Genomic DNA, 24,939 nt, shown 5'->3' with positions numbered 1-24,939 from the left:
CTCCCGCGTCACGCAGACGTCAGCGCCGTTCATTAGCGGCAGCGCCGGCAGAGTGCTTCAGCTTCACCTGTCATTTTGGTTCCAGCCGAGGCCTCCTTTCGTCCAGCACAGAACTTACCAAGTTTTCAATGTTAACGTCGCCCCCTGGCTGAGGCGGACGGCTACGCAGTTTGGTCTCCCTCCGGCAGCCTTGTTCGGCACGGCGCCTCCACATCCCCCATCGCGGCTGCTTTCTTTCCAGGCTGGCGCCGTGCTGCGTCAGTGCCGGGCCCGTAGTGAGCGCGCTGAAACGGGAGACACCTTGATTAACCTCCGCTGACAGCCCCACCCCCGCAAGCCTCCCACGTCCTGTAATTGAATTCAGTTTAATTGCCGGCCCTGAATCCCCCCCAAGCGTGCCCATAAACAAGTGCTAAAATTGGGCCTCTGTGGCACATGTGACATTCAGGTTGGCGCGGGGGGGGGCAGGAGGCGCTTAAGCTGCCATCCTCTCGCCGGCGCCCCCTGGGGAAGCTCCCGGTCGATGTCCTGGTTCTGTAGGACACTTGTCACAGGTGTGCGCCCGTCGCCCATGGGGTGCCCTCTTCAGGGACAAAGCGGAAGTGCTCCAGCGGCGAGCATGCGCCTTTATGTGCTGCATGTCTCCCGCCATCCATCCAGCACCCTGCTGCTCATGGCTCACTGCCACCATAGTGCCCCTCTCCATGGAGTGTCAGCCTCTGAGGAGCCATGCAGAACCCACGCTCATTGCCTGTACACACCGTGTAAAGCCTGAGGAGCAGTGGGTCGGTGCTGAGGGTGGTTTCCCAAGTTAATGTGAGGGACACATTAGTGACGAAGTGTCTCATTCAGCTTCTTTCTGTGCTGTGGCTCTGATGTCTCTGCTCTTCCTGTTCAGACCGTCTGTGTGTGTGTCTCTGTGAGTGTGTGTGTGTCTGTCTGTGAATGTGTGTGTGTGTCTCTGTGAATGTGTGTGTGTGTTTCTGCGTCTTTGTCTGTGTAAGTGTGTGTATGTCTCTGTTACTGTGTGTGTCTCAGTGTGTCTATCTCTGTGGGTTTCTGTCTCTGTCTGTGAGTGTGTCTCTGTGTCTGTTTGTGAGTGTGTCTCTGTGTCTGTCTCTGTGAGCGTGTCTCTGTGTCTGTCTCTGTGAGCGTGTCTCTGTGTCTGTCTCTGTGAGCTTGTCTCTGTGAGCGTGTCTCTGTGTCTGTGTCTCTGTGTCTGTCTCTGTGAGCTTGTCTCTGTGAGCGTTTCTCTGTGTCTGTCTCTGTGAGTGTGTCTCTGTGTCTGTCTCTGTGAGCTTGTCTCTGTGAGCGTGTCTCTGTGTCTGTCTCTGTGAGAGTACTAGGCCCCTCTTTCTGGCTATGGGACTCTCCGGATCCCCGCAGCAGTGGGCCGCGGTTTGTCTTCTTCCCGGGGTGATAAATAACTGGAGCTGGGGGGGATGGGGCTCAGACCCTCTGCTCCCTTGTTTAAAAGCATTTCTCTTTATCACTACCAGCCAGAAACAGATGGCAGCTCTCCATTCATAGTCCACCCCCCCCCCCCCACGAAGTGCTTCCCAAATGTCTGTCTCTCTTTCTCACATGTGGCCTGGCTCCCGTGCAGTGTGTGCTACAGCTTCAGCGTGCTGTCCGCTTGCGCTGTACGCATTATGATTTGCTTTGGGGGTAGCTGGTGCCCCTGATCAGGTGCCTGTCCCATTTGCTGCAGTGTGACTCGCGGGGGCTGGGGGGTTAGTACCTGTGGCTGTGGAGGGAATGGCGGTGGACTGCATTCTAACACAGGCAGGCAAGAGTTAATCCCTTTGGGATGTGGCCTAAGAAAAATAAAGCCCAGAGCAGAGGAGCACGCCCCAGGCTTAACGCCCCCTCCTTTTCACACGCATCGCACACCTCCTAGTTTTTCTTTCCCTTTCTTTGTATTTCCTGTCCCCTTATCACTTCATCTTTCTCTTCCTTCCCCTCCTCTGTCCCTCTGACTCTTATTCAGGCCGCGTCTCTGTCCCCCCCCCCATATTTAATGTTGAGCAATCCCTTCCAGGGTCCCAGCTGTGTAAACAGACTGGCTGGGGAGAGAATTGCTTAGGAAAGGGGGGGGTGGGCTAGCAGAAGCTGTGTGCCCCCCCTTCACCCCAGTATCGTGCCCTGGGGGGGGTGTGTGCTGACGCTGATGCCCCAGCCCCCCAGAATGTTGACCCCGGTAGAAGAATGAATCCAGCCCGCGATGTGGTTTGCCTCTTCTGCGCTGCCATGTGTCTGTAGTTCCCGCTGCCGGCTGCAGGAATCTGGGAGAGCTGCAGTGAGTCTGCCGGTCCTCCGGGGGGCGCTCTGCATGCATGTCACTGAAGGGCGGGACTCCTCGGCCGGGGCATGCTCCCCAGGCCTGTTTTTCACTGGCATTTCACATAATTAAAGGCTGACCTTTCTCATGGAGGCACAAATGTCACGGTCCTCCAGCGCTGACAGACTGACGGGCCCACGGCTTCTCCGTGCTGCCCCCTGCCCAGCCTTGCTGCCTCCATCCTTCCTGCACTGCGGCCTGCCTGAGTGGCGCCCCCTCCATGGTACAGCACAGGAACAGCTATTCACATGTCACATGAAGAGATTTTCCCAAAGGCCACCCTGGGAGCTTCACAGCAGCCGTGCTGCCATCGTCATGCCATTCTGCCGCGCGGTTTGGGTTTGCGGATGTGCGCGTCATTCACCGTCTACTGTACCCCACAGAGGCTGCGCGATGAGCGACAGGCTGTCTTCTCTGGGTGAAAGCCCCACTGTCAGCTGTTTGAGATCTTCTTCTTGTTTGGAGTGATCATGCAGACAGGCTGCTCATTTACACAACAGCAGGGCAGTGTTTGCCCCGCCAGGCTCTCAATGCGTGCTGTCCGTCTGCCGGCTGCCGCTGCGCAGTCTGTCCCTTCCTGCTTGCCGTAGCTGACAGTGACCTCTTTATTTCTACTTGTTTGCCATTCCCTACAGACGCTCTTTGAAAGCGTAGGCTGCCCCCCACCCCTTCCCCCTGGCCTCCAGTTGGTGGTTTTCGATTATTTATTTAGCATCGGCTGTCAGTTTTCATTAAGTTACAGCTCACCCCCCCCCCCCCCCAACCCCCTCCCCCCGGCTGACACTCGCATGTTTGTCGAATAAATGTGTGGAACGGGGAGGTCGGCCCCGAGAGCTTGCCGGGAAAAGGCTGCGCGCAGAAAATGCGACGCAGCCACACGTCAAGTATCGCATATGATGGCGGCAGGAAACGGCCGACGGACCACATCCTGCATGGCCGTGGGAGGTTTGTGTTTGCGTTTCCCATCTCCCGTCCACCCTCCTGAGCTGCCCGCGGTTCATATTCACTGCGAGGGACTCCGCTTTCGCTCTTCAGCTCTGAGCGAGAGGACCAGTGAAGCGGCTGGCAGGAGCAGTAGAGTCCGTGTGTCTCCGTGCATCTGTTTTGGTATGGCGTTTGCCAGCACTAAGCCAAGAGAGGAAGGCCTGGCCGTCTTTGCAGGCACTCATGCAGCTGGGACGGCTTTGCACGTCCATGCGAGTATCCGCAGGCCAGTTTCTTTAGAGCAAATGCACTTTTTAATCTACTTATTCACTGGTGCCATAAAAGGAGATAATGCTGATTATACAGCTGCACCAGGTACCGATTGCCAGTCCAGAGTGAGCAGACAGGGAAACCAGCAGTGTCCGGGGAAAATATCAGCCGGTAATCAATCGCTGACGTGCCGCTCATGATACTGTGGCCAGTGGGGGCGCCCTGCTAAACGGGCACATGTTTGGTATTAGAACATCCCCTGCATCTTACTAGTAAGTCTTGTCCTGTGCACGTGTGACTGAGCCTTGCTGTAGGCAGGGAGTGAGGCGGCATGGCAAAGCTAGCGTTCAGCATTGGCAGCCTCACTCTGCCTTCGCCTGTCAGTCCTTTCCCCTGTGCTCTCCTGGAAACGCCATCCCCACATTGGCAGGATCCCCAGTGTGCTGGTCTGTGCTCTTGTGCCCATGGGGTGGGTAGGCTGCACAGGATGAGGGGTGGTGATGATGCTGGTCACATGCTGGTCACATGCTGGTCACATGGCCACAGTGCGCATCTCGCCTCCACCAGATGCAGGGAGCTGTGCATTTCTACTCTGTGATGGGCGGGGGCGGGGGGGGGGGGGGGGGTCTGTGTTTGTAAGAGCTATGGGCAGCAGCTCCCACCCCCAGAAAAAAACATTTATCTGAGAGACAGAAAAAGGAACAGAATGAGCAAGAGCAGTGAAGGTGTCTGGCTGCCCGCTCCCCCCCCCCCCCACCACAAACACACACTCTGTTGAAGATCAATAAAAACAAACGGCTTAATGGGTTCCTGAGCTCGTAAAAGGGAGCCCTGGGGGAACTTGGCAGAGCCCTCCATAGCTGGAGGACGCAGGAGCGTCCCTTAGGCCCCATGCCGTAGGCAGGGTGCTTGCATAAGGTCAGCAGAGGCAGTGAGAGCTGGGCAAGAGCAGGGTCACTGCAGGCCAGTGGCTCGTCATCGGGGCAAGGAGGGGAGGGGCGTGTTCACCAGCAGTGCCCCGCCATGTCTGTGTGTGTCTGTGTGTGTCTGTGTGTGTGTCTGTGTGTGTGTCTGTGTGTGTGTCTGTGTGTGTGTCTGTGTGTGTCCAGCCCACTGGCTGCAGTCTCCCCTCTCTCGCTCCATCCCAGATGCCGAGCCACAAAAAGCAGTGCTTTCGGGAAGGGAAGGTTAATTGACAGTACCTGGATGACCGTGAAGTGGCAAGAGAGTCAGACAGACTGTAGGCCTGGGGACCTGGGGAGGGGGGGGCAGGCGTTCACCTGGGCTCACCTGCCGCACTCTGGCACGCTGGGCTGAATGAGAGCTTCCTTGGTAAATGTCAAAGATCTTGGTGCTCTAATTAACAAAGTGCGCCCCCGCCTGGTCGATGGGGGCGGCAGGACCCTGCTGTATGATAAAACGCGTGCTGCATATCTGTCGACGCTACCCTGCGAAGATTTAATCGGCTGATTCTCTGCAGGTCAGCAGTAGCTTCCGTACTGTTACTCAATGCCAGGATCTAACCCCCCCCTCCCCCCCCCTCCCCCCCCCTCTCTCTGGCAGGTGCATGAGGGCGAGTTGCCGAGCCTGGGGAATCAGAGGCAGACCAGGCCACCAGGGTGCATCATGTGATCACCGGAAGCAGCCTCTCTTCATAGCGCTGCACCTCCTCTGGTTCCTCCTCCACCGCCCCCCACCCTCATAGACTGGGCTCCTGAGCCCACCCCCCCCCCCCCGCCCCCACAACCTCTGAGATTTAATAACTGTGAAGAGGAGCGCCGCCGGCCCCGCAGCTCGCTAACTCCTCGGCGACAGAATCTGATTGGCAGCCGTGACACGGCCTGTCCTGACCGGCTCACCGTGGGCCGTCTGTATGGCCGGCTGAGTCCAAGCCGTCCGGAGCCCCCGCCCCCCCCCCGCCAGCCCAGCTACGATTTGCCGTGGACCGTACAGCACAGCACAGCCATGTCCGGCAAGGGCAACTCCGGCCCCCACCTCAACGGCTTCCCCGTGCCTCACTACTCCTACTTCTTCCCCCACGTGCTTGGGGGGCTGTCTCCGCCCGCCATGCCAGGGCTCCCTGTCAGTGGCTACAGCACTCCGTCTCCAGCCAGTGAGTACCCCACAGGGGCCGTCCATGCTCTCTGATTGGCCAGTTTGAAGATGATGTAGGACTCAGTCAGTTTTCTATTGGGCAATCCTGCTTACATGCAAGGTGTCTCCCTCAGAGGTCTAACAGCAGATTCTCTGCCATTTACACCACTGTTCATGTGTTAGGAGCAGCAGTGCCCTCATGCAAGTGCAGATGCGGTGTTTGCTCTGGGCAGCATGGGTCGGGACGGGGGGGATTCGTCCTTCCTATTTGGGAGGCCAGCTGGACAAGCGCCGAACTGAAGGTCACTGTTGTTAACGGTGAGCCTGAGCCAGCTCCGCTTTCACGGTGCTCACCGTGGTGTTTGCTCACGGGCAGCAGTGCAGCTGCAGTCACAGGAAAACGCACGCTAACATGCAAGGCTGCAGAGGCCTGTGTTTGGGCCACATCACCTTCCCGTGTTCAAATGTTTGCAGACCGAAACTGTGGCCGTTATAGAAGTCGACGTGTTCTGTTTGTGTTTGGTACACGGCATGAGTGTGCAGGGGCACATTCTCCTGTAAAATAGAGAGGAGGCTGAGTAACATGCAGAAACACAAGCAGCGATCCAAGCCCAGGCAGCCGTCCGATTCCGTGCCGAGCTTCTCGGGCCAAAGGAATGCTCTTGTGCGAGATGGAATGCAGTTTTTTTGTTTTTTACCAAGAATGCCCTGGGGGATTTGAGCTTTGTCCTCCCGTGAACCAAGAGGGTCGATGCGGCGCTCACTCCGCAGCTGGGAGGCCGCGTGTTTGCATGCGCCTGCTGCTATCCCTGGCCGCTCTGCGACAGGGGTGGGAAAGGGTGCGGCGGGGGCGCTGAGGTTGGCGGTCTGGAGCTTCCTGGGTATTTGCTCATTGGCCCGGTTGAGGCGGTTATATGGATGCACCTAGTTACCACATATATGGAAGTCGAGATAAAGCAGGAGAAGTGTCTGCTGAACCTTCATTATTAATGCTCATGATTCGGCTGGATCGGGGCCTCCTCCGCAACCGGCAGCCGCAGCCACGTTTTTGTAAAGGTGCATTGGCTGACCGTGGGAAGCCTGGAGGAACCCAGTAGTTTTGCAGGACCAGAACCCCAGCTGTGAGTTCTTCAGAGGTCCATGCGAGTCCTGCTGCAGAGTGCCGGCCGTCGTGACCCCCCCCTCCCTACCCCTGCATGAGGGGGAGGAACCATGTCATTTCAGGAGAAGAGGAAGAGTGCAGAAAAGCAGAAATGAAATTAAATAGGTGACCAGCAGGGTCTTTCCTGCGTGGCATATTATGGTCTGGTATCACCGGGCTCCCCCGGGACTCCCGCGGCTCTTGAATTTGTCGTCGCCCCTCGGAGGACGCTCTCAGTCGCAGGTCCTGCTTCCTCAGGGGTGAGCGCAATTATTAGTGCCCCCTGTAGCTTTGCTTAAGGCCCATGGGGGGGTGGCCTGCCCCTTTCAGACGTTTCGGGGTGGTGAGCGAATGATTGACTCTGCAGGATGTGGTTATCCGATAAAAGCCCTCTTTCGTTCGGGGGCCTGGTTATAAGACCTTGCCCACCTGTGCTGTCCCCTGAACTCTGGCTTATGTGGCCGCTTTTCCGTTAAAGTGGGATGAGAGATTGGGGCGGAGGCAAGCCAGGTGATGCGGGGGGATTCCTGCCTTACAGGGGCACAGTGACCGTGTGTGTGCATACCTCCCTCCCAACACCGTGCTTTCATCTCCTGTTGGCATGTGGGGCCTGCTGATAAAGCCCCACTCAGAACCCAGCATTCTCCCCAGAACTGGGGTCCTTCTAGCCGGTTAGTCGTCCAGTCAGAGTGCCTGCAGATGTACGCCGCCAGTGCCCTTTACCGTATAATGCCAGCAAAATCATATGATTACCAGCACTAATAAAAGTGAGTATTTTCATGTTCATGGTGTTAGCTGCCTTCATTAAGGGATACGGTGACAATGTTTAATGGAAGTGGCATGGCCCCCTGCTTACATAATGCTGATAAATCTGCTGTACTGAATGTGTGTTGTACAACCCAGCCTGATCTAACTAGCTGGTAGAGTTACGACTGGGGATTTATTAAAGAAACTGGGGCTCAGAATAAGCAGGCTGCTTATATGTTATACCCCCCACCCACTGCCCCTATGAAGATGACGTCAGGCTGTCGCTGCACAGCTCCGTCTCGCTGGTTCACCAGCCGCCATGCTGCAGGGGTAGTTGGCTCCGCGTGGAATCCGGGAGGGTCGCTGTGTGCTGAAAGGCAGGAGCTGAGCTCTCCGTATGCGCTGCTGCTCGGGGCTGCCCTTCTATGGCTGCTCACATCCCCGCCACTCCCTGGCTCTTTGGGGGGGGGGGGGGAGTCCTCCTCTGACTGGGTCATTTCAAGTCACCCTGCACTCCAGGTCTGTCCACTGCAGCCACGATCTCTGAGCCGATGCCCACAGATCCTCAAAAGCTTTCAGTGCTATTACTTTCACCTTGTATGTGTCCGTCCGTCCGTCCGTTCCCCCCCCCCCCCCCCCCACCCCCCCCCCCCCACCCCCCCCCCACATGGCTCCAGGTCCACGTGTGACTGTCAGTCAGCCGCCGTGGCCCCCACCCCCAGTTCCCCCCCCCATGTTTACTGCACAGGCCGCCCGGGTTCCTTCCCTTTTGCAGAGCAAACATTTCCTGCCTGTACGCAGTGCAGATGCTGGAGCAGCACTCCTCCTTACAGCGCTCACACACAGCACTCCTCCTTACAGCGCTCACACACAGCGCTCCTCCTTACAGCGCTCACACACAGCACTCCTCCTTACAGCGCTCACACACAGCACTCCTCCTTACAGCGCTCACACACAGCACTCCTCCTTACAGCGCTCACACACAGCACTCCTCCTTACAGCGCTCACACATAGCGCTCCTCCTTACAGCGCTCACACACAGCGCTCCTCCTTACAGCGCTCACACACAGCGCTCCTCCTTACAGCGCTCACACACAGCGCTCCTCCATACAGCGCTCCTCCATACAGCGCTCACACACAGCACTCCTCCTTACAGCGCTCACACACAGCAGCCTCGCTAGTGCCGGCCTCTCCCACACGGCAGCCCCACCCCGCCCTGCCAACACTGGGCCCTCCCACACTGTGCCCTCGCACTCTTTGTTTTCAGACTGGTTTGCGCCGGTTCATCTTCTCACGGCTCGTTTCCCGTTGGGTCGGTGCCCTGTCCGTAGAGTGAACACTCCACCCCTGTGACCACTGTGGCTGCCAGGGGTTACGGATGGGGGCGTAGGCATTGGGGTCGCCCAGGGAGGGGTAGCTGCTTGCTGCATTTGCCGTGTTGTGACGCACTCTGACCGGCAGTACACACCATCCACACACCATCCAGGGCGCTGTCAGAAGTGTTGATCTGTGCTTGTCCCGTGCGCATTTGGGGGGGGGGGGGGGTGGCAGTGATCTTGGCAGAGGGTCTCCCCAGTGATTACGGCGCCCGAACTGCACCTGCAAATACACGGGGCATCCGCACACCTATAGCTACCCTCCAGCCTTAGGTACAGACAGCTTGGAGGGAGTGTCCGTGGGCCCCCTTACAGCTGTGACCTCTTACAGCCACACGGACCGTGCCGGAAGCCTGTCAGAGATGCAACCTGAAGAGTCACTCTTCATCTGTCATCGTCTTTGATGGGATTAATCTCTGGCAGCTCTGTGCTTGTTTGCTCCTGTGGATTTAAGAAGAATCTCAAAATATTGAAATGATTTAATTCGGGCAATTTATGCAGTACCGAAAGCGTGACCTCACTCGGAAACCCTGCCTCCTGCCGACGGAGGGGACGAGTGCCATTAAATGTCGGCGTGTCCCTGGGTAGCTTTCTGCTGACGGGAGTCTTTTTTTTGGAATTTCTGCCCGATTTCACGCTGGCGATCCTGAGTGACGCAGCGAGGTGACCCTGTACTGAGGGGGCGGGGCCGGGCTGCCCCGGGGCTCAGTGCTGATGATGGGCTTGTGCCAGTGCCACCTCCCCCTAAGCTCCCTCTGCCAGGCCGCCATGGGCCGGCCCCTCCCTCTTGGCCCCCTGTTCACGGCTTCCTTGGGTCTGACATCTTTCTGTTCCCACGTCTCTCCCTGGCGTCATGCCGACGCACAGCTGCATTCTGGGCCTCTGGCTTCGGATCATCCTGCAAGGTTCTATTATCCAAACCCACCAACTCCCCCTGTCCCTGAAAATAACATGCAGGTCGGCACCAGACGACGCGGCAGAGCTGCTCCCTGGGAGGGTGGTGGTAGGAAGGAGCAAGAACGTGGACTGTCTGGGGCTCCCTGAGGACCCGATTGGGAAACACTGTCCTAGATGTTCCACTGCACTACTGGAGCAATGTAGTACTTTGGTAAATGTATGCAGCCTTATGTTTGGAGAATGACAACATGGCAGAATGACAACTGAACCTCACCTGAGCTAGGAAGCATAATACACACACACACACACATATATATGCATATATAATACAAACCAGAGGATCATGGTCTGAGGCTGTATCCTTGCTCTGGGGTCTGGAAGGCTTGCAGTCTTTGAGGGAGCAATGAAAAGTTTTATCAGGGAATTGTGCAGCCGAATGTCAGGGCAACCGTCTGTGATCTAAAGCGCAGCACAAGGCGGGTCATTGACCACAATCCAAAGCACAGGGGTAAATCAACAGCAGAACGACTCAAACAGAAGAAACTCTGTATTTTGCAATGGCCAAATCAGGGTTCTGACCTCAATCCCATTGAAATGATCTGAAGCAGTACAAGCAAAATGTACTAGAAATATACATGAACTGAAGCGGTTTTGTATAGCATGACAGAATGTCCCCTGAGCCTGTGCAGCTCTGATCAGCAGCGACAGGAAGCCTATAGAAGAAGTTCTTGCCAATACAGGAGGTCCCGCTAGTTACTACATATAAGGGGCGGTTTACTGTTTCTACCACCTTGTGTGCCTGCTCCTGGCTGCCCCTATTGGCCAGGTGGCTCGGAGGGGCCGCCGGTCATGCTATACCACTGCGTCCCACCCAAGCACACCGTGCTCTGCCCCCCTCAGTAGCCCCACCCACTAGCAAGAAACACCTTTCATACAAGAGACTGTCAGAGAGAAAGACTGTAAGCGAGTGTCGCTATGCTTCCTGTGTGTGTGTGTGTGTGTGTGTGTGTGTGTGTGTGCGCGTGCGTGCGTGCGTGTGCGTGCATGTGTACGTGTGTGTGTACGTGTGTGTATGTGTACACTCACGCGCACTGTGACCCAGGGAGGACGCGGAGGAGGATGTGCATGGCGGCGTGAGCAGTTGCTCCCCAGCACTGCCCGCTGCTGACCCACCTGCCCCTGACCTTTTGTGCCCCCTCGCCCCCCCTTCTCTCGTGCTCGTGTTGGATCTGGGCACCCCTCACAGCTGAGGGCCGCGTGTGTGACGGTGACCGAGGCCCACAGGCGGCTCCCTGTGCCCAGCCTGCAGAGCGCGCTGTTAGACGGCGGGGGGGTTGGATGTCACACTGAGCATGAGGCTGCTGCCCCCCAGCTTGTGTATGGATCTGAGCCACTTTCACTCAGCTGAGCTTCGCTGGCTTACCTGCACTCTGCTGCCTTCGTAGCACAAAGGAGGCCGGCCTGGGGGGGGGGGCTGTGTGGCAGTGCGCCTCATGGGCACCCTTTGCTGCGAGTGCCCAGGGGGGCCAGCGGGTGGACCTGGGATTTGGCAAGCTGGCCTTAACCGGCTAACTAAGGGCCATTTAGGGGGTGGGGGGCATGGAAAGTGTAACTCCTACAAAAGCGGTGAGGGGGGGGGGGGCATGAAGGGCGCGCTTATTTCTCAGCAGCTAAAAGGCTTCTCTGAATGACAGAGACGTTGGCTTGGAAGCTAATTGATTCAGGCAAAGCTCTTTGGCCCAAATTAGCCCATCACAAGGGAAGAATGGGCCGCCGGTGCCGTTGCTCCGGGAACAGGCGGGCGGAAGCGAGGGGGGGGGGCGGGGAGTGAGGGGGGCTGCCGCACAAACAAACACGCCTGCTCTTTTTCATGCCGGTGGCCCCCGGAGGCTGGCTGCCCGCGTTAGCACGCTCGGGGGGGGGGGGGGGAGGGTAGGGGTCTGTGACCCCCCCACTCTCAGTGCTAATTAAGAGGTGCTCTTCAATGCTAAGTGGCAGAGGAGTGGAAGCGCTTTGCACGTTTCTGCTTTCTCCTCGCCGGTGCCGTTTCTCGGTCTCTGAGCTAATTGACCCTTCAAGCTTTTGCCTCACCCCCCCAGCGCCTTTCTCTGTTCACAGGTAAAAAAGACCCCGCAGATGCACATGTGTGTGTCATGCAGGCCACCATCATGCCCGTCTCCAGCTGGCTCTGCCCCAAATGTTGAGCCTGTCTCTCATTGACTTGGCCCCATCATGCCTGTCTCCCATTGGTTCTGCTGCATCGTGCCTATCTCTCATTGGCTCACTGCCTCATAGTCCTGAGATATTTGTGTACTGCTTCAGCCAATCGATTTATTTAAGGCCCCTCCCTCCGCAGTGTCTGTGTCAGCGGTCCGTTCTGGCTTTGCCCTGGGGCACACCTTGCACCGTGACGGCTCCCCGAGTGACCGGCTCAGGGAGGCCAAGCACATGCCAGTCAAGTTATTTCTGGGTCTGAGTCCCTCTCTGACTCCCTCACACGCACATCTGCAGCTGATTCTGCTGAGGACGTGTTTTAATGCGGACAGGGTGTTCTGCGATGGCCTGCCCGACCCCCGCATAGCCAGGTCCCACACACCCACACACACAAGCTCACATGGTTACATAAACATGCTCACACAGCTGCGGCTTGTCTGCCTGCTCCTTTGGCCCCATTTTCCTGTAATTATGCATATATGCAAACACCGAAGTGCCTCAAGAATGCATGAAAGTCGATAGTAAATATCTTAAAATGCAGAAACTTTTTTTTTTTTTTCCTGAAAGGCTTTGAGGGATTTTCCAAGATAAAATTGTCTTCTGGGAAAGACCCCTCGCTGTCTTTTTAAGGACTTTAATCGGGACACTCATCTCCATAAACAAGACACCATTTTTAATTTTTTTCCTTCCAGAAGATGGCTGAACATGTCGCCCCACACGCACGCGCACACACACACGCACACGCGCACACACACGCGCACACACACGCACACGCACACACACACGCACATCCCTCACAATTTACAGTTAAAACATGTGGACAGGTAAAGCAGGTGTTGCAGATAGAGGTGTGTGTGTCTTCAGGGGTCTGCGGTACCCCCCCCCCCCCCAGTGTCCCGTGGAGGGGGTCCTCAGCCTGTGAGTCAGGCCGCGTATTCCGGGCCTCTTACGCAGAACTGCCATAATCAGGGATGCCGTCGCTTTCATAAAAGAATGGAGCCCCCTGCCGCCCCCGCCCCCCCATGCCTCCAGGAGCCTGCCAGGCAGTTCCTCTCCCCGTCCTCCCCACGTCGACTTCAAAGGCCTTCACTCCTTCAAAGCTTCAAACGCTGGGGGGGATCATTAAAGCCCAGAATTTATTTTCTGTGAGGTAATGATTTATTTGATTGAAAAACGAAACCGCAAACCAAACCAAGGCGATTTTCTCTTCTGCCTTGATTTACTGTGTGGCTACAATGAGCACCAGGTGTGCCCCCCCACCCTCAGCCCCTGGCCCGGCACCCCTCTACCCATGACCGCACCCGTACCTTAGTCTCTGTCCTGTGTCAGAAAGCTGGAAAAAGTGTTTTCACAGTCGCTCAGGGGGGGATCGATGGTGGGATGGTGATCGATGTCAATGTGGGCTCCATTCCAGACCAGTAGCCAAGGATCTGACGTGTTCATTGTTGGCCGGAGCCGCCTCTATGAGTGATGTCTGTCTGCCCAATCGGGACGAGGGGGTGGGCTCTGTCACGTGTACACACGTTGATTGATCTCTGGTATTGGTCAGGCCAAACACACTTCTCCCAAACCCTGTGCCGTACGATTGGCCCTTTGTGTGCGTGCCGTGCGGGGAGCTTCCTTAGGAATCCCCCAACGGCTGCACTGTCTTGTCATGGCTGTAAGGCGCCTGCAGTCTGAAAATTGAATCATAGAAGTTAAATTGAATTGGGAGTGAGAACAAAGAGGAGGGGGAGGGACGCGTGTTGCTGAGCGGAACAAGCGCTGATGAGAGTCTGCTGCCCGCGTGGGGAAGCGCACCGTCCGCTAAAGACGCCGTCCAGCGGGCATCCGTCTCCTGGACATGTGGCGGGGGGGCTGACGGGGGGCGAGCGCACGCCTCGGCTCTCAGAGCAGCCTTCCTGGACCCGCCGGTCCCGTTAAACGCGTTTATCGCGTTGTACTTTGCCCCCTGACACCGTTTTAATTAAAGTAATGAAGCGATCGATCAGCCACAGTCACAAACTCAATTAGCGTGACGGTGGGGGGAGGAGTGGCAGTGCTGTCTGCAGTGTGCCCCCCCCGCCCAGCTTCCCCGGCTGTGATCTCACTTCCTCTGGGTCCCCAGGAAAAAGCGCAGAGCAGAGAGAAAATAAACTGTTTTATTGGGGCGGCTGTCAGACCCAGGCTGAATTTACGGCCGACAGACTGTGTTTATCGCCCGGCTGAGGGTAATGTTCGCAGAGGGGGAAGGGTGAGGGTGGGGAATGCGAGACAGCCGCTGGGGGCCCCCTGACCTCCACATGGAGTCTCTCAGACTGTGACGGCTGTATGCAGTGAGTGCTTACACACACTCATTGGCCCATTTATTAGGCTTCCCTACGGGGTAGCAGGTGGCACCTCCAAAGTTTGACAGTTTGTCCCTTCAAAGACACCGTACTGCACGCCACCAGTTTGCGGAACTTTTAGCTCCATCCGCGTAAGCCGTACTAAATCTGCGACTTGTGCAAGGTGCATCGAAGCACACGGACCCCAATCCTGCTGAGCTACACTGCTCCCATGGGTGCTCTGTATATCCTGTTGCAGTCACATGATTCGTGGGCTGAAGATGCACAGCTTGCGCTAACTAGCAGGTATACATAGGGTGTAATTATAGACGGAGCCCAGCTCCGCCTCCTTATGTCCATATCGCACCTTGCCGTACTGCAGCTCCGCCTCCTTATGTCCATATCGCACCTTGCCGGAGCCCAGCTCCGCCTCCTTATGTCCATATCGCACCTTGCCGTACTGCAGCTCCGCCTCCTTATGTCCATATCGCACCTTGCCGGAGCCCAGCTCCGCCTCCTTATGTCCATATCGCACCTTGCCGGAGCCCAGCTCCGCCTCCTTATGTCCATATCGCACCTTGCCGGAGCCCAGCTCCGCCTCCTTATGTCCATATCGCACCTTGCCGTACTGCAGCTCCGCCTCCTTATGTCCATATCGCACCTTGCCGGAGCTTTGCCTCCTTCAACATTAACCTTTTCTTCTTGATGTCCCAAAATTTTGTAAAAGTGAATCCAAATCCAAAGTGAATGGTTTAATAAAAGGTCAGTTTCACACTAAAAGTAGTCATGATTTTTCATCTTCTTTAATGTCAGTTATCATTAGCAGCTCTTACCAAACTTGTATTTCTTGAGTGGATATTTCGATTTAGTTTGCTTGTGTATCTGCAGCCGAAATTTCACTTACTAGCTAGACTCTGCTAGAGTTAAGACGTGTGTAAGAAGCAATCAGTGAATAACTTGATAATTTAATAAATTTTCATGAGGACATTACGAAGGGATAAGCAAGAATATAACTTGCATCAAAATGGCTTATCACATCATTTACATGTTATGTTTAGAAAAATTGAAGTACTCTTTAAACACGCAGTATGTGTACGTGTGTGTGTGTGTGTGTGTGTGTGTGTGTATATATATATACACACACACGCACTTCATAAGATAATCTAAAAATAACTTTTTGATCACTTCTTGAGACTGAGAATTTGAATATGTGTATGCTACTGAGTATCTCACTGTGAGTTGAGTGTAAGTGCAAACACATATGTATGTGCTGTGTTCTGTATTACATGCGTGTGCCTGTATGCATATGTGTGGTGCGCGTGCCTGTGCAGCCGTGTGAATGAGCGTCAGCCTGGCTGTCACCGCGAGAGAGACATTCTCCAGCCGGCTCGGCCTGCTCTGCTCTGCCGGCAGAGGACATTAGCTGTCAGCTCCATTTAGGAGGTTTTGGGAAGCAAATCTCCTCCAGCCCGCATCAGACATGGAGCCGAGTGGAGGCACCCAGCTTATGCGAGATGGAGAAACCCCAGGCTGCGGCCCAGATCCGGCTGCTTCGCCGGTGGGCTGACAAACCCCCGGCCGCCCCCCCACCCAGCTGAGAATTAGCACACACTCCAAAGCTGACAGCTTATTCAAATGGGGCTAATGACTATGGTAATGAGGTGTATGTGGGAACGCACATGCTCATGATGGGCTGCCTGCATTTAGGCTCCAGGTCTCGCCCCCATCATGACATCACCACCCCCCCATTCCCCCCCCCCCATTATATCTCTCATGCTGTGGACCTCGACCATATTGGAGATGGATAATCCAGGGTGGCCCCCTGACCTGCAGTGCCGTTCAGTGTCCTGTAATTTACACCCGAGGAGCCTCGCTAATTATGGGTCTGTAGACCTGTGTTACCATGTGACTGCTGCGGCCAGGGGGGGCACTGGCGGGGGCCACTTCTCATGGAGCTGATGGCTTTTGGCTTCGACACTGGGCTTGTCATTTCTATCCCAGGAATTAGTCAGAGACGCTGCTGAACAGCCAACATGAAGCCTAAGAATTGGGTGCTTATAAATAACAGGACATACCTGTACTCTCAGCAAGACCGGTCTTGCTAACTAGCCTCCCAAGAATGAACTCAGGACACAGTGAATCATGGGATTGTTCTCGTCAGTGAGGATGCACCTGATGCATCCTTGATATTTGGGGCTGAGCAAGAACAACATCCGTCCTCTACTTGCATTCGTGAGTATTGGAACTGTACTTTGGCAATGGAACATGACGTCAAACGGGTACGCAAGAACACAAGAAAGGTCAAGTACATGTATTGATAAACACCCATTATCTTCACCGCCACAGAATGGAGGCAGGTGGCTGACTGAAAGAAAGGCATTGTAGGTGAAAGCTGAGAATGATTGGGGGGGAGGGGTAACTGAGCTCCTGTCTGTGTGTGTTTACATGCCCCCCCAGCTTATGTTCCCATCTTTCTCTTTCAGCCCATTACCATACACCGTCCTCATCCACCTCCTCACCCTCCTAGAGGCAGGGGGACTGAGTGGAGGTGGCACATGGGAGTGACTCTGTTGTTTGGGACACGCCAGACATTCCCCACTGGGAATCATTTGTTGGGCCGGTGTCTCACCGTACCTGGATCTGGCCGGCAGCCTCTTTCAGGCGAGCGCCGAATTGGGGGCGACGGACTTTTAGAGTGGGGAGGGCAGCATATGCTGACGTGATCTCAGAGGCAGGAGGGCCCTTCCTGGTTTGTGCACCCAGGACGGCTGGCAGCGGTGACTGTGGCTTGCTGACGGACCTCATTTCGGGAAAGTGAGTCCAGTACCTTTCCCCTCATGTGATCCCCCCCGTCCTCACTTTTTCCTGCTGGGACAAACTCCCATAGTTCCAGCCTTGTCCCCTAACCCCCAGGTCCATTGAGTAATCCTCTTAATCAGCCACCCATCCTCCCATCCTTGTCCCCATCTCGCTTCCTAATTCACTAACATTGTAAATAATTAATGCCGCAGGCAGTTGATTAAAATAACACATCAGTCAGTCTGTGGAGGGAAGTGACGGGGGGTGAGAGGAAGCGGAGGAAACTACAGGACTGACAGGTGTGGGCTGGCAAGCGAGTGCCACTGACAGGCTCACTGACAGGCTCACTGACACACGCACACTTACTGACAGGCTTACTGACACACACACGCTTACTGACAGGCTCACTGACACACACACGCTTACTGACAGGCTCATTGACACACACACACTTACTGACAGGCTCTCTGACACACGCGCACGCTTACTGACAGGCTCACTGACACAGACACGCTTACTGACAGGCTCACTGACACAGACACGCTTACTGACAGGCTCACTGACACACGCACACTTACTGACAGGCTCACTGACACACACACGCTTACTGACAGGCTCACTGACACACGCACGCTTACTGACAGGCTCACTGACACACGCACGTTTACTGACAGGCTCACTGACACACGCACGCTTACTGACAGGCTCACTGACACACACACGCACGCTTACTGACAGGCTCACTGACACACGCACGCTTACTGACAGGCTCACTGACACACGCACGCTTACTGACAGGCTCACTGACACACGCACGTTTACTGACAGGCTCACTGACACACACACGCTTACTGACAGGCTCACTGACACACGCACGCACGCTTACTGACAGGCTCACTGACACACACACGCACGCTTACTGACAGGCTCACTGACACACGCGCACGCTTACTGACAGGCTCACTGACACACGTGCACGCTTACTGACAGGCTCACTGACACATGCACACTTACTGACAGGCTCACTGACACACACATACACACACACACACGCTTACTGACAGGCTCACTGACACACGCACACTTACTGACACTCACTGACACACGCACGCTTGCTTACAGGCTCACTGACACATGCACGCTTTCTGACAGGCTCACTGACACACACATACACACACACACGCTTACTGACAGGCTCACTGACACACACATACACACACACACGCTTACTGACAGGCTCACTGACACACGCACGCTTGCTTACAGGCTCACTGACACATGCACGCTTACTGACAGGCTCACTGACACATGCACGCTTACTGACAGGCTCACTGACACATGCACACACTTATTGACAGGCTCACTGATACACGCACATGCTTACAGGCTCAATCACACACACACACACACAACCACTTATCGATATGCTTACTGACACACACATACACACATTTACCGATATGCTTACTGACACAGGCTCACTCACACACACACACACACACACACACACATAGACACAGACACACACTTACTGACACACATACTCACACACACACACACACACTTATTCACTGACACACACTGGAATGACAAGTGTTTCGGTGCGGAAAAGCCAAGCTTCTGCAACGAGATGTGAGCCCAGTAGTTGGGGGGTGGGGTCAGTACAGCCCCGATATCTCAGAGGCTAATTACATCCTGTCTTTTTGATGGTGAGAACACAGCAAAGAGGGAAATATTCATAGCATAGCATACACCCCCCCCCCCCCCCAGCCAGGAGGGCAGAAAGAAAATGCAGGACAACGCATGATGGCAGGCTGGTGGGGCTGGTGGGGGGCGCAGTGGGCTCTGTACCTCACTGTAACAGGCTGGGGATGAGGCTGAACCAGAACCATGTATGGCTGAGTGACATGGACTGTCTGAGCCAGGGGGGTTGTGGGTGGGTATGGGTACGTCTGTCTGTCCGCCTGCCCATGTCTGACACTGTGCTTCAGCAGCAGTGTCTGTGTGAGTGACACTCTGTGTCTGCCTGTCTGTCTGTCTTTGCGCGTGTGTGTGTGTGCGTGCATGCCTGCCTTCCTGCCTCTGTGTGTGTGTGTGTGTGTTTGTGTGTGAGTGTGTCTGTCTGTTTCTGCCTGCTTGCATGTGTGTGTCTGAGTACACACGTTCCTGCTCTGTTTTAGACATTTCAGACTGAGCTGCTATTGGAGGAAACTGGGCCACATCACGCAGAAGCTTTTTGGCAGCTCACATAAGAGGGGTGCACCAAAATCCACCCCTGCTGGGGAGTAGGGTGGGCATCCGCCTGACGGAGGTCTCAGCCCTGCCGTTACAAAGGGCAGGAGCTTAAATGACTGGTCTGTGGGACACGTGCTGAAAATACTGGTATAGCTGCAAGAGTGACTCACTCCAGTGAGACTGGGGCCTGCAGTCATCTTGCAGCCTTATGCCACTAGGTGGCGCTGTTCCCCATTTCCATGGACTGTTAACCCCCTGCCTACTGGGGTGCTTCTCACCTTGTGGAGATTCGCTCCAGAAATCATTTCACACCATATTTCTGTAATCGGATTGGAGAACGAAGACAAACTGCTGCAAGTGATCAGGTGGCAAACCCAGGGAATGTGTTCGGTTGGCCACACTGCGTTTGTTTTAAGAAAGTGTGACGCACCCTTTTTACAAATTTAACCACTACTGTAAGTGGCTCAGTGGCTAGTACTGTAGCCTCACACCTCCAGGGCTGTGGGCAGTTTAGTTCCTGCCCCTGCTGTGTACATGTGAATTTGCATGTTCTCCCTGTGTTCATGTTTTCTCTGGGGGCTCCAGTTTCCTCCCACAGTCCAGAAATTGGCGCTCTGGGCTCATGGCACTTCTTTACTGGATAAGCAGTTATGAGAGTTGGAGGAATATTCGTACCTTTGGGCACTCTTTCATTCCTGCCTGAACTGTCCATTTCTTTATTACATACAGTTTTAAAATTGGCATCATTTTGATTGAGGTCAGGTGATGTCACTGAGAGGTAATTGATTCATAGTTAAATCCAACCCTTTCCCCAGCTGTGTTACCCCAGGAGACTCTTAACAGGAACTAATAAAGATCAATTAGGCAAACGAGAGGGACTGACGGTGCAGGAAGGCAGACGGGCCATAAACCCGGTGGGCTGGACTGGGGTTGGGGTCCCTGCAGTCAGACACAGTTTGTTTGGGTCAAGGGACACAACTATGGTGACCGTGCGATTGCCTGCGTCAAAATGCACAATGGTGACCGAGGCTATCATGGCAGGAAACATACCGTGCAATGGGCCTGCATGCGCTGTGAGGGGATATTAAAGATAAGACAAAGAAACAGGGGGTTCCATTCCTTGTTCCATGTTTGAAAAGGGACTAGCAACTGCATGGCGATAGAGAGAGAGAGAGAGAGAGAAGCGATTCTCCAAAGGGCAGGCGAGGGACGGAAAGCCTGGAAGCAGCCGGAGCAGGAGAGATGGGCATCTCTTTGGCGCTGCAGTGAATGTGGCACTCGGCTTTGTGCCAGTTTTAGCGCAGGCCACCCTGGCAGCGCCACCCTAGGTAACACTATTATGGAGAGAGACTCCTGACTCCCGTACTTCCATGCACCTCCTCAGACTCTCACAAACCTCCCTGCACCTCCTCAGACCTCCGCTCCCCTGCCCAGGATGTGCAGACATCTGCCTCTCACGCAGACACAATAAGCCCCAGACATTTTACGAGGGTCCAGCAGCACTGGGGGGGGGGGCCGGGGGTGTAAATCACACTAATAAAAACGTGCATGCTGGTGCTGCTGGGGGGGGGCTCCCAGCACACAAATACAGGGAGCCCCTTAAAGTCCGTGGGCCACAACTCTGCCACCCCCCCCCGCTCACCTTATAGCCCCCACCCCCGGTTGCAGATTCCTGTCGTCTCTGTGGCCTTATCCCCGTCTTGGTCCTTGGCTTGACGCCCTCGAAGCCTGACTCGAGCACGTGTTGGGGTGCCCTCCCTGCTCTTGAGTGGTCGCATGGCACAGGTACCTGCACGGGGGGTGGGGGCATGTTCAGCGCCGCATCCACGCGAGGCAGGGCAGGAGTATGTGTGTTAATTATGCACGAGGTTAATTACATGACGCATCTGTCTGTACTGCGGCTTTATTGACTAGTCAGCGAGGCACTGACACATGGAAACAAAAGTAACCGAATCTGCAAGCAGAACGTGGTGACATCATCTAAGGGGGGAGCTGACCCAACCTGCTTGAAATGGTGTGTGTGTGTGCGAGGCGGTCTGAACATATACCTGTGTGCGCGAGGCGGTCTGCACATGTACCTGTGTGTGCATGCCGATCTGAGTCTACACCTGTGTGTGTGTGTGTGTGCGCGTGCGCGCTGGTCTGCACCTATTCTTGTGTGTGCACACGGGTGCCGGTCTGCGCTTTTACCTGTGTGTATATGTGCGCAGGCATGAACAGCTGCCTCTGACCCTCACTCCCAGTGTCTGCTCAGTGGGCTGGGGCTGGGACTGGGGCTGGGGTGGGTGAGTTCTTGATGGGCTGCGATCAATGGCATGGTCACAGCCTCCCCCGGATGCATATTTCCTGCACTTGACCCCTGATTTTGGAGGTGTCTATCCATATTGAGTGCGGGGTCTGGGGGACACAGGCCCCAGCTGTCTGACACGTGCCCAAGCAGAGCTGGCAGATTAACTGTACGCCGGCGGGGCCACGAGGACCCCAGGGAAGGGCGACTCTTTGGGTGTGTGTGCGGGGACACACAGGCTTGCCTTTATGTATGTGTTCCTGGTGCTGTTGGTGTGGGTTTCACGCTTACCTCTGTGCATGTGTGTATCTGTATATATGTGTGTGTGTGTGTGTGAGCGAGAGAGAGAGAGAGACGCACAGCTGTCTAATGGAATCCGCCACTCCTTGGTATGGCGGAAGGGGGGGGGGGGGTTTGTAAGAAGAGAAGGACGGGTGGCATCTGATGACTCGCTCCTGTTCACTCTTCCCCGGTCTCGTCTCCGCGTGAAAGGCGCTATGAATTATTCAGAGGTCGTATTGCGGCCCCCGCCTTGCCAGCCGGCACGGCTCCTAATGAGCCCCGCCCGCCCCTCAGCCAGGGCAGCGTGGCGCTCAGTGGCCTGGCCAGCAGTACCCACGGCGATGTGGCACTGTAGCCCATGGGCTATGAGAGCTTCAGTCACCCGCTCTGCCTGTTCTGGGAATCGGGACCATATCAGAGATGGGATCTGGTGGGGGTGGAAAAGGACGGGGCCCAGCCAAGTGGGGCAGGGGTCGGCCTGTTTATTCCTGTCCGTTCGCTGTGTGCCATGCCGCTTCCTGCTCTCACTGGGCTCGGGGGGCCTGCCTTTGCTTTCTACACCGTATCTCTCCTGTTTTTATATCACCACAAACTCTCAGTTTATAGCCGGATATGTTGCCTTTTCTGACAAGGGCGGGAAGCATTAAGTTGTTAATTGATTGAAGGGGCTTTGAGTATCCCTGAACCCCCACCCACTTTTTCGGAGGGTGCCACACCGTCGACCAAAATTTATTTTTAATTGCCCTTTTAATTTATTGGCAGTGCACAAATATTTGACTTAAAATTTAAAGGTTGTGGCTGTAATTTTTTGTTCCGGAAGTGCTTAAAGACATTTTTTAAATGTGTTAATATGATTTACAAAGCGTCGGCCCGTAATAGTGTTTTGCCTGTAATCCTACCCGAGATCATGTAAATCCCACAGCACCTGTACAGCATTTATATATATTGAATAAATACGGAAAGCAGTCGAATATATAAATAATGTATAGATGAAAGTGCTTCACTGTTTTATTTGGGACTAAGTGGTCGCATGTTCTCAGCCGTCGATGGACAGTGGTTGTAAATCTCCGCTTCACATTTAATGCGTCTCTCTCTCCAGGGCAGTGATTCACACTGAAGGAATTTCATTTACAGTCACTCTCGTTCTTCTGAAACAGTGAACGTTACACCCGTAGTAACATGAAAATGTGCCTGTCAGATGCTGTTAAAATGGTGTTTTCCTCAGCCTTAATGGCTTTGTCTGCGCGGGATGATTGAAGTGCCCTGCGCTTGTGTGCCTGCATAGCACCATGACACTCACCGGAATGATGACAGCGGATCTACTCCTGTTTGGTCCGGAGTCCTCCAGCTGTGATCTGGCACCAGGTGGCGCTAATTTGTGGCCCGTTTTGCTTGGGGAGTGCAGGCCAAGCCACCCAGTAGGATTAGACATCAGCAGATGGGTTATGTAGCTGTTCTGCAAATAGCCTGATCTGGGTTATCTACCTGTATGCTCACAAATGCATATTTAAACCCGGGTCTTTTTCAGTTGAGTGGCCTTGCAGCTGCCCCCCCCCCCCCCCTCCTTGGGCTGATTTGGACACCTATGACTAGCACCCGTGGGGTCCTGCAGATGAAAGCTTGCACATGGTCACTGCCCTCAGGGGGGCACCCCACCCTATCTCAGAAAACGGATGGGGGGGGGGGGGGGTCAGTGAGGTCAGGGCGATGGCACTTTTGTGTCAAGGCGGCATGTCGAGCCACAGCAGAAGCATGAGTGGATGAATGATCTCTCTCTCAATTCTCAGGAGCGAATGGGAGCCCGTCGCTACGGACGGCGCTCACAGAGGCTGCAACCTGTGATGTTACTTCAGGCCAAAGTGAAAGGGGGGGGGGTTAGCTGGGAACGGGGCATGTTGGGCTCAACAAAAGCTGGAAAATTGAATGGGGGGAGGAGAATGAGAACACATGGGGCAGTCCCAATGGGCAGGCCCGGGGTGAGAGGGGAAGGTGAAGCCCCCAGATTGATGAGCGCGCCCCCGGTTAAATATTGTCAGGGCCTTTTCTGCTGAGCCCAGGAGCCAGAGAGGGGAACGGCTGGGCTGGCTGGGTTAATGTGTCCCCCCTCCCTCCCTCCCTCTCTGCTCACTTTGCAAAACTCAACAAGTGCTGCATCTCCTGTGCCGAGAGCAGGAGAATGTACGGGCCAGTCCGCTACCGCCGCCGCCTCTACACGCCGGTCCCGATCACCTCATTTGTTAAAGGGGCAGAGGCCCTCTTTCTCTCTGCTTATTAATCCTCAGATCAGGATAAGTGAATCTCCGCGCCAAACGAAGGCATGGCCGTTGCTGCTCCCTTTCTGGTAATTTAAATGGAAATTTCGGTGTCGGAGGTGCAGGCTAACCTTTAATTCTGACCCCTGCTATCAGAGCTTCAAGCTGAGTTAATGGGCTGTTTACTGGTGCATTGTGGGCCAGCTGCACCCCGTTGCATTTCAAAGTCCGCAGCCACCCGCGGTGCTCGCGCAGCCTTTAGATAAGCGGCTCTTCTCTCTACATCAGAGCGGCGTGATTGATACTCGGCACGCAGGCATCTGCAGCATTGATGTGTGAAGCAGGGGACCCAGATGCAGCAGTCCCAGCCACGATTAATCCACGCTTCAGTTTATTATAGATGTAAAGAGGGCAGTGATGTGCTCAGGGATGGGTATCTTATGTATTAAATCCCGTCGTTTACAGCTTGAACAAGTTTTACTTCTAGATAAATACTGACTCTCCAGAGAGGGTTTAGTTTAGGTCACCTGTGACCCTTGAGCTAGTCTTTGGATTGTTTAAAACCTCTGGGATCCTGATGTAAGAGGTCGAATAAACTCCCTTTAAATAAACAGATCATCTCGGGCTGCGAGGATGGATCTGCACTCAGTTTGAGAGCTTCCCAGATGAAGCTGGGTCTCCGAGAATGGGGGTGGGGGGTGAGGATGGATGGATGGATGGATGGATATGCTATCTTTCTAGCCAGCCTGTCCTTTTGAAATGCTGATGAACACC

At 54.9% G+C, this 24,939-nt stretch overlaps 1 protein-coding gene and 1 long non-coding RNA gene across 2 annotated transcripts in view; both read left to right on the top strand.

Moving 5' to 3' along the window:
- LOC140590892 (uncharacterized) overlaps positions 1–5,253 on the top strand; it is a 46,371-nt gene extending 41,118 nt beyond the window's left edge. Inside the window, exon 3 of the long non-coding RNA XR_011991782.1 lies at positions 5,099–5,253. This is a non-coding gene — a long non-coding RNA (uncharacterized lncRNA). The remainder of the gene's footprint in view (positions 1–5,098) is intronic.
- A 31-nt stretch (positions 5,254–5,284) lies between these two features.
- The window catches only part of raraa (retinoic acid receptor, alpha a), a 59,831-nt gene continuing 40,176 nt past the window's right edge, over positions 5,285–24,939 (top strand). The window contains exon 1 of the mRNA XM_023820809.2: positions 5,285–5,648. Coding sequence (XP_023676577.2) covers positions 5,501–5,648 — 148 coding nt within the window. The 5' untranslated portion in view covers positions 5,285–5,500. The remainder of the gene's footprint in view (positions 5,649–24,939) is intronic.

This window comes from Paramormyrops kingsleyae, chromosome 5 (assembly GCF_048594095.1).
Source record: "Paramormyrops kingsleyae isolate MSU_618 chromosome 5, PKINGS_0.4, whole genome shotgun sequence".
Lineage (NCBI taxonomy): Eukaryota > Metazoa > Chordata > Actinopteri > Osteoglossiformes > Mormyridae > Paramormyrops > Paramormyrops kingsleyae.
Note: the sequence above shows the minus strand (reverse complement) of the source record. Positions and strands in the feature narration are given on the sequence as shown.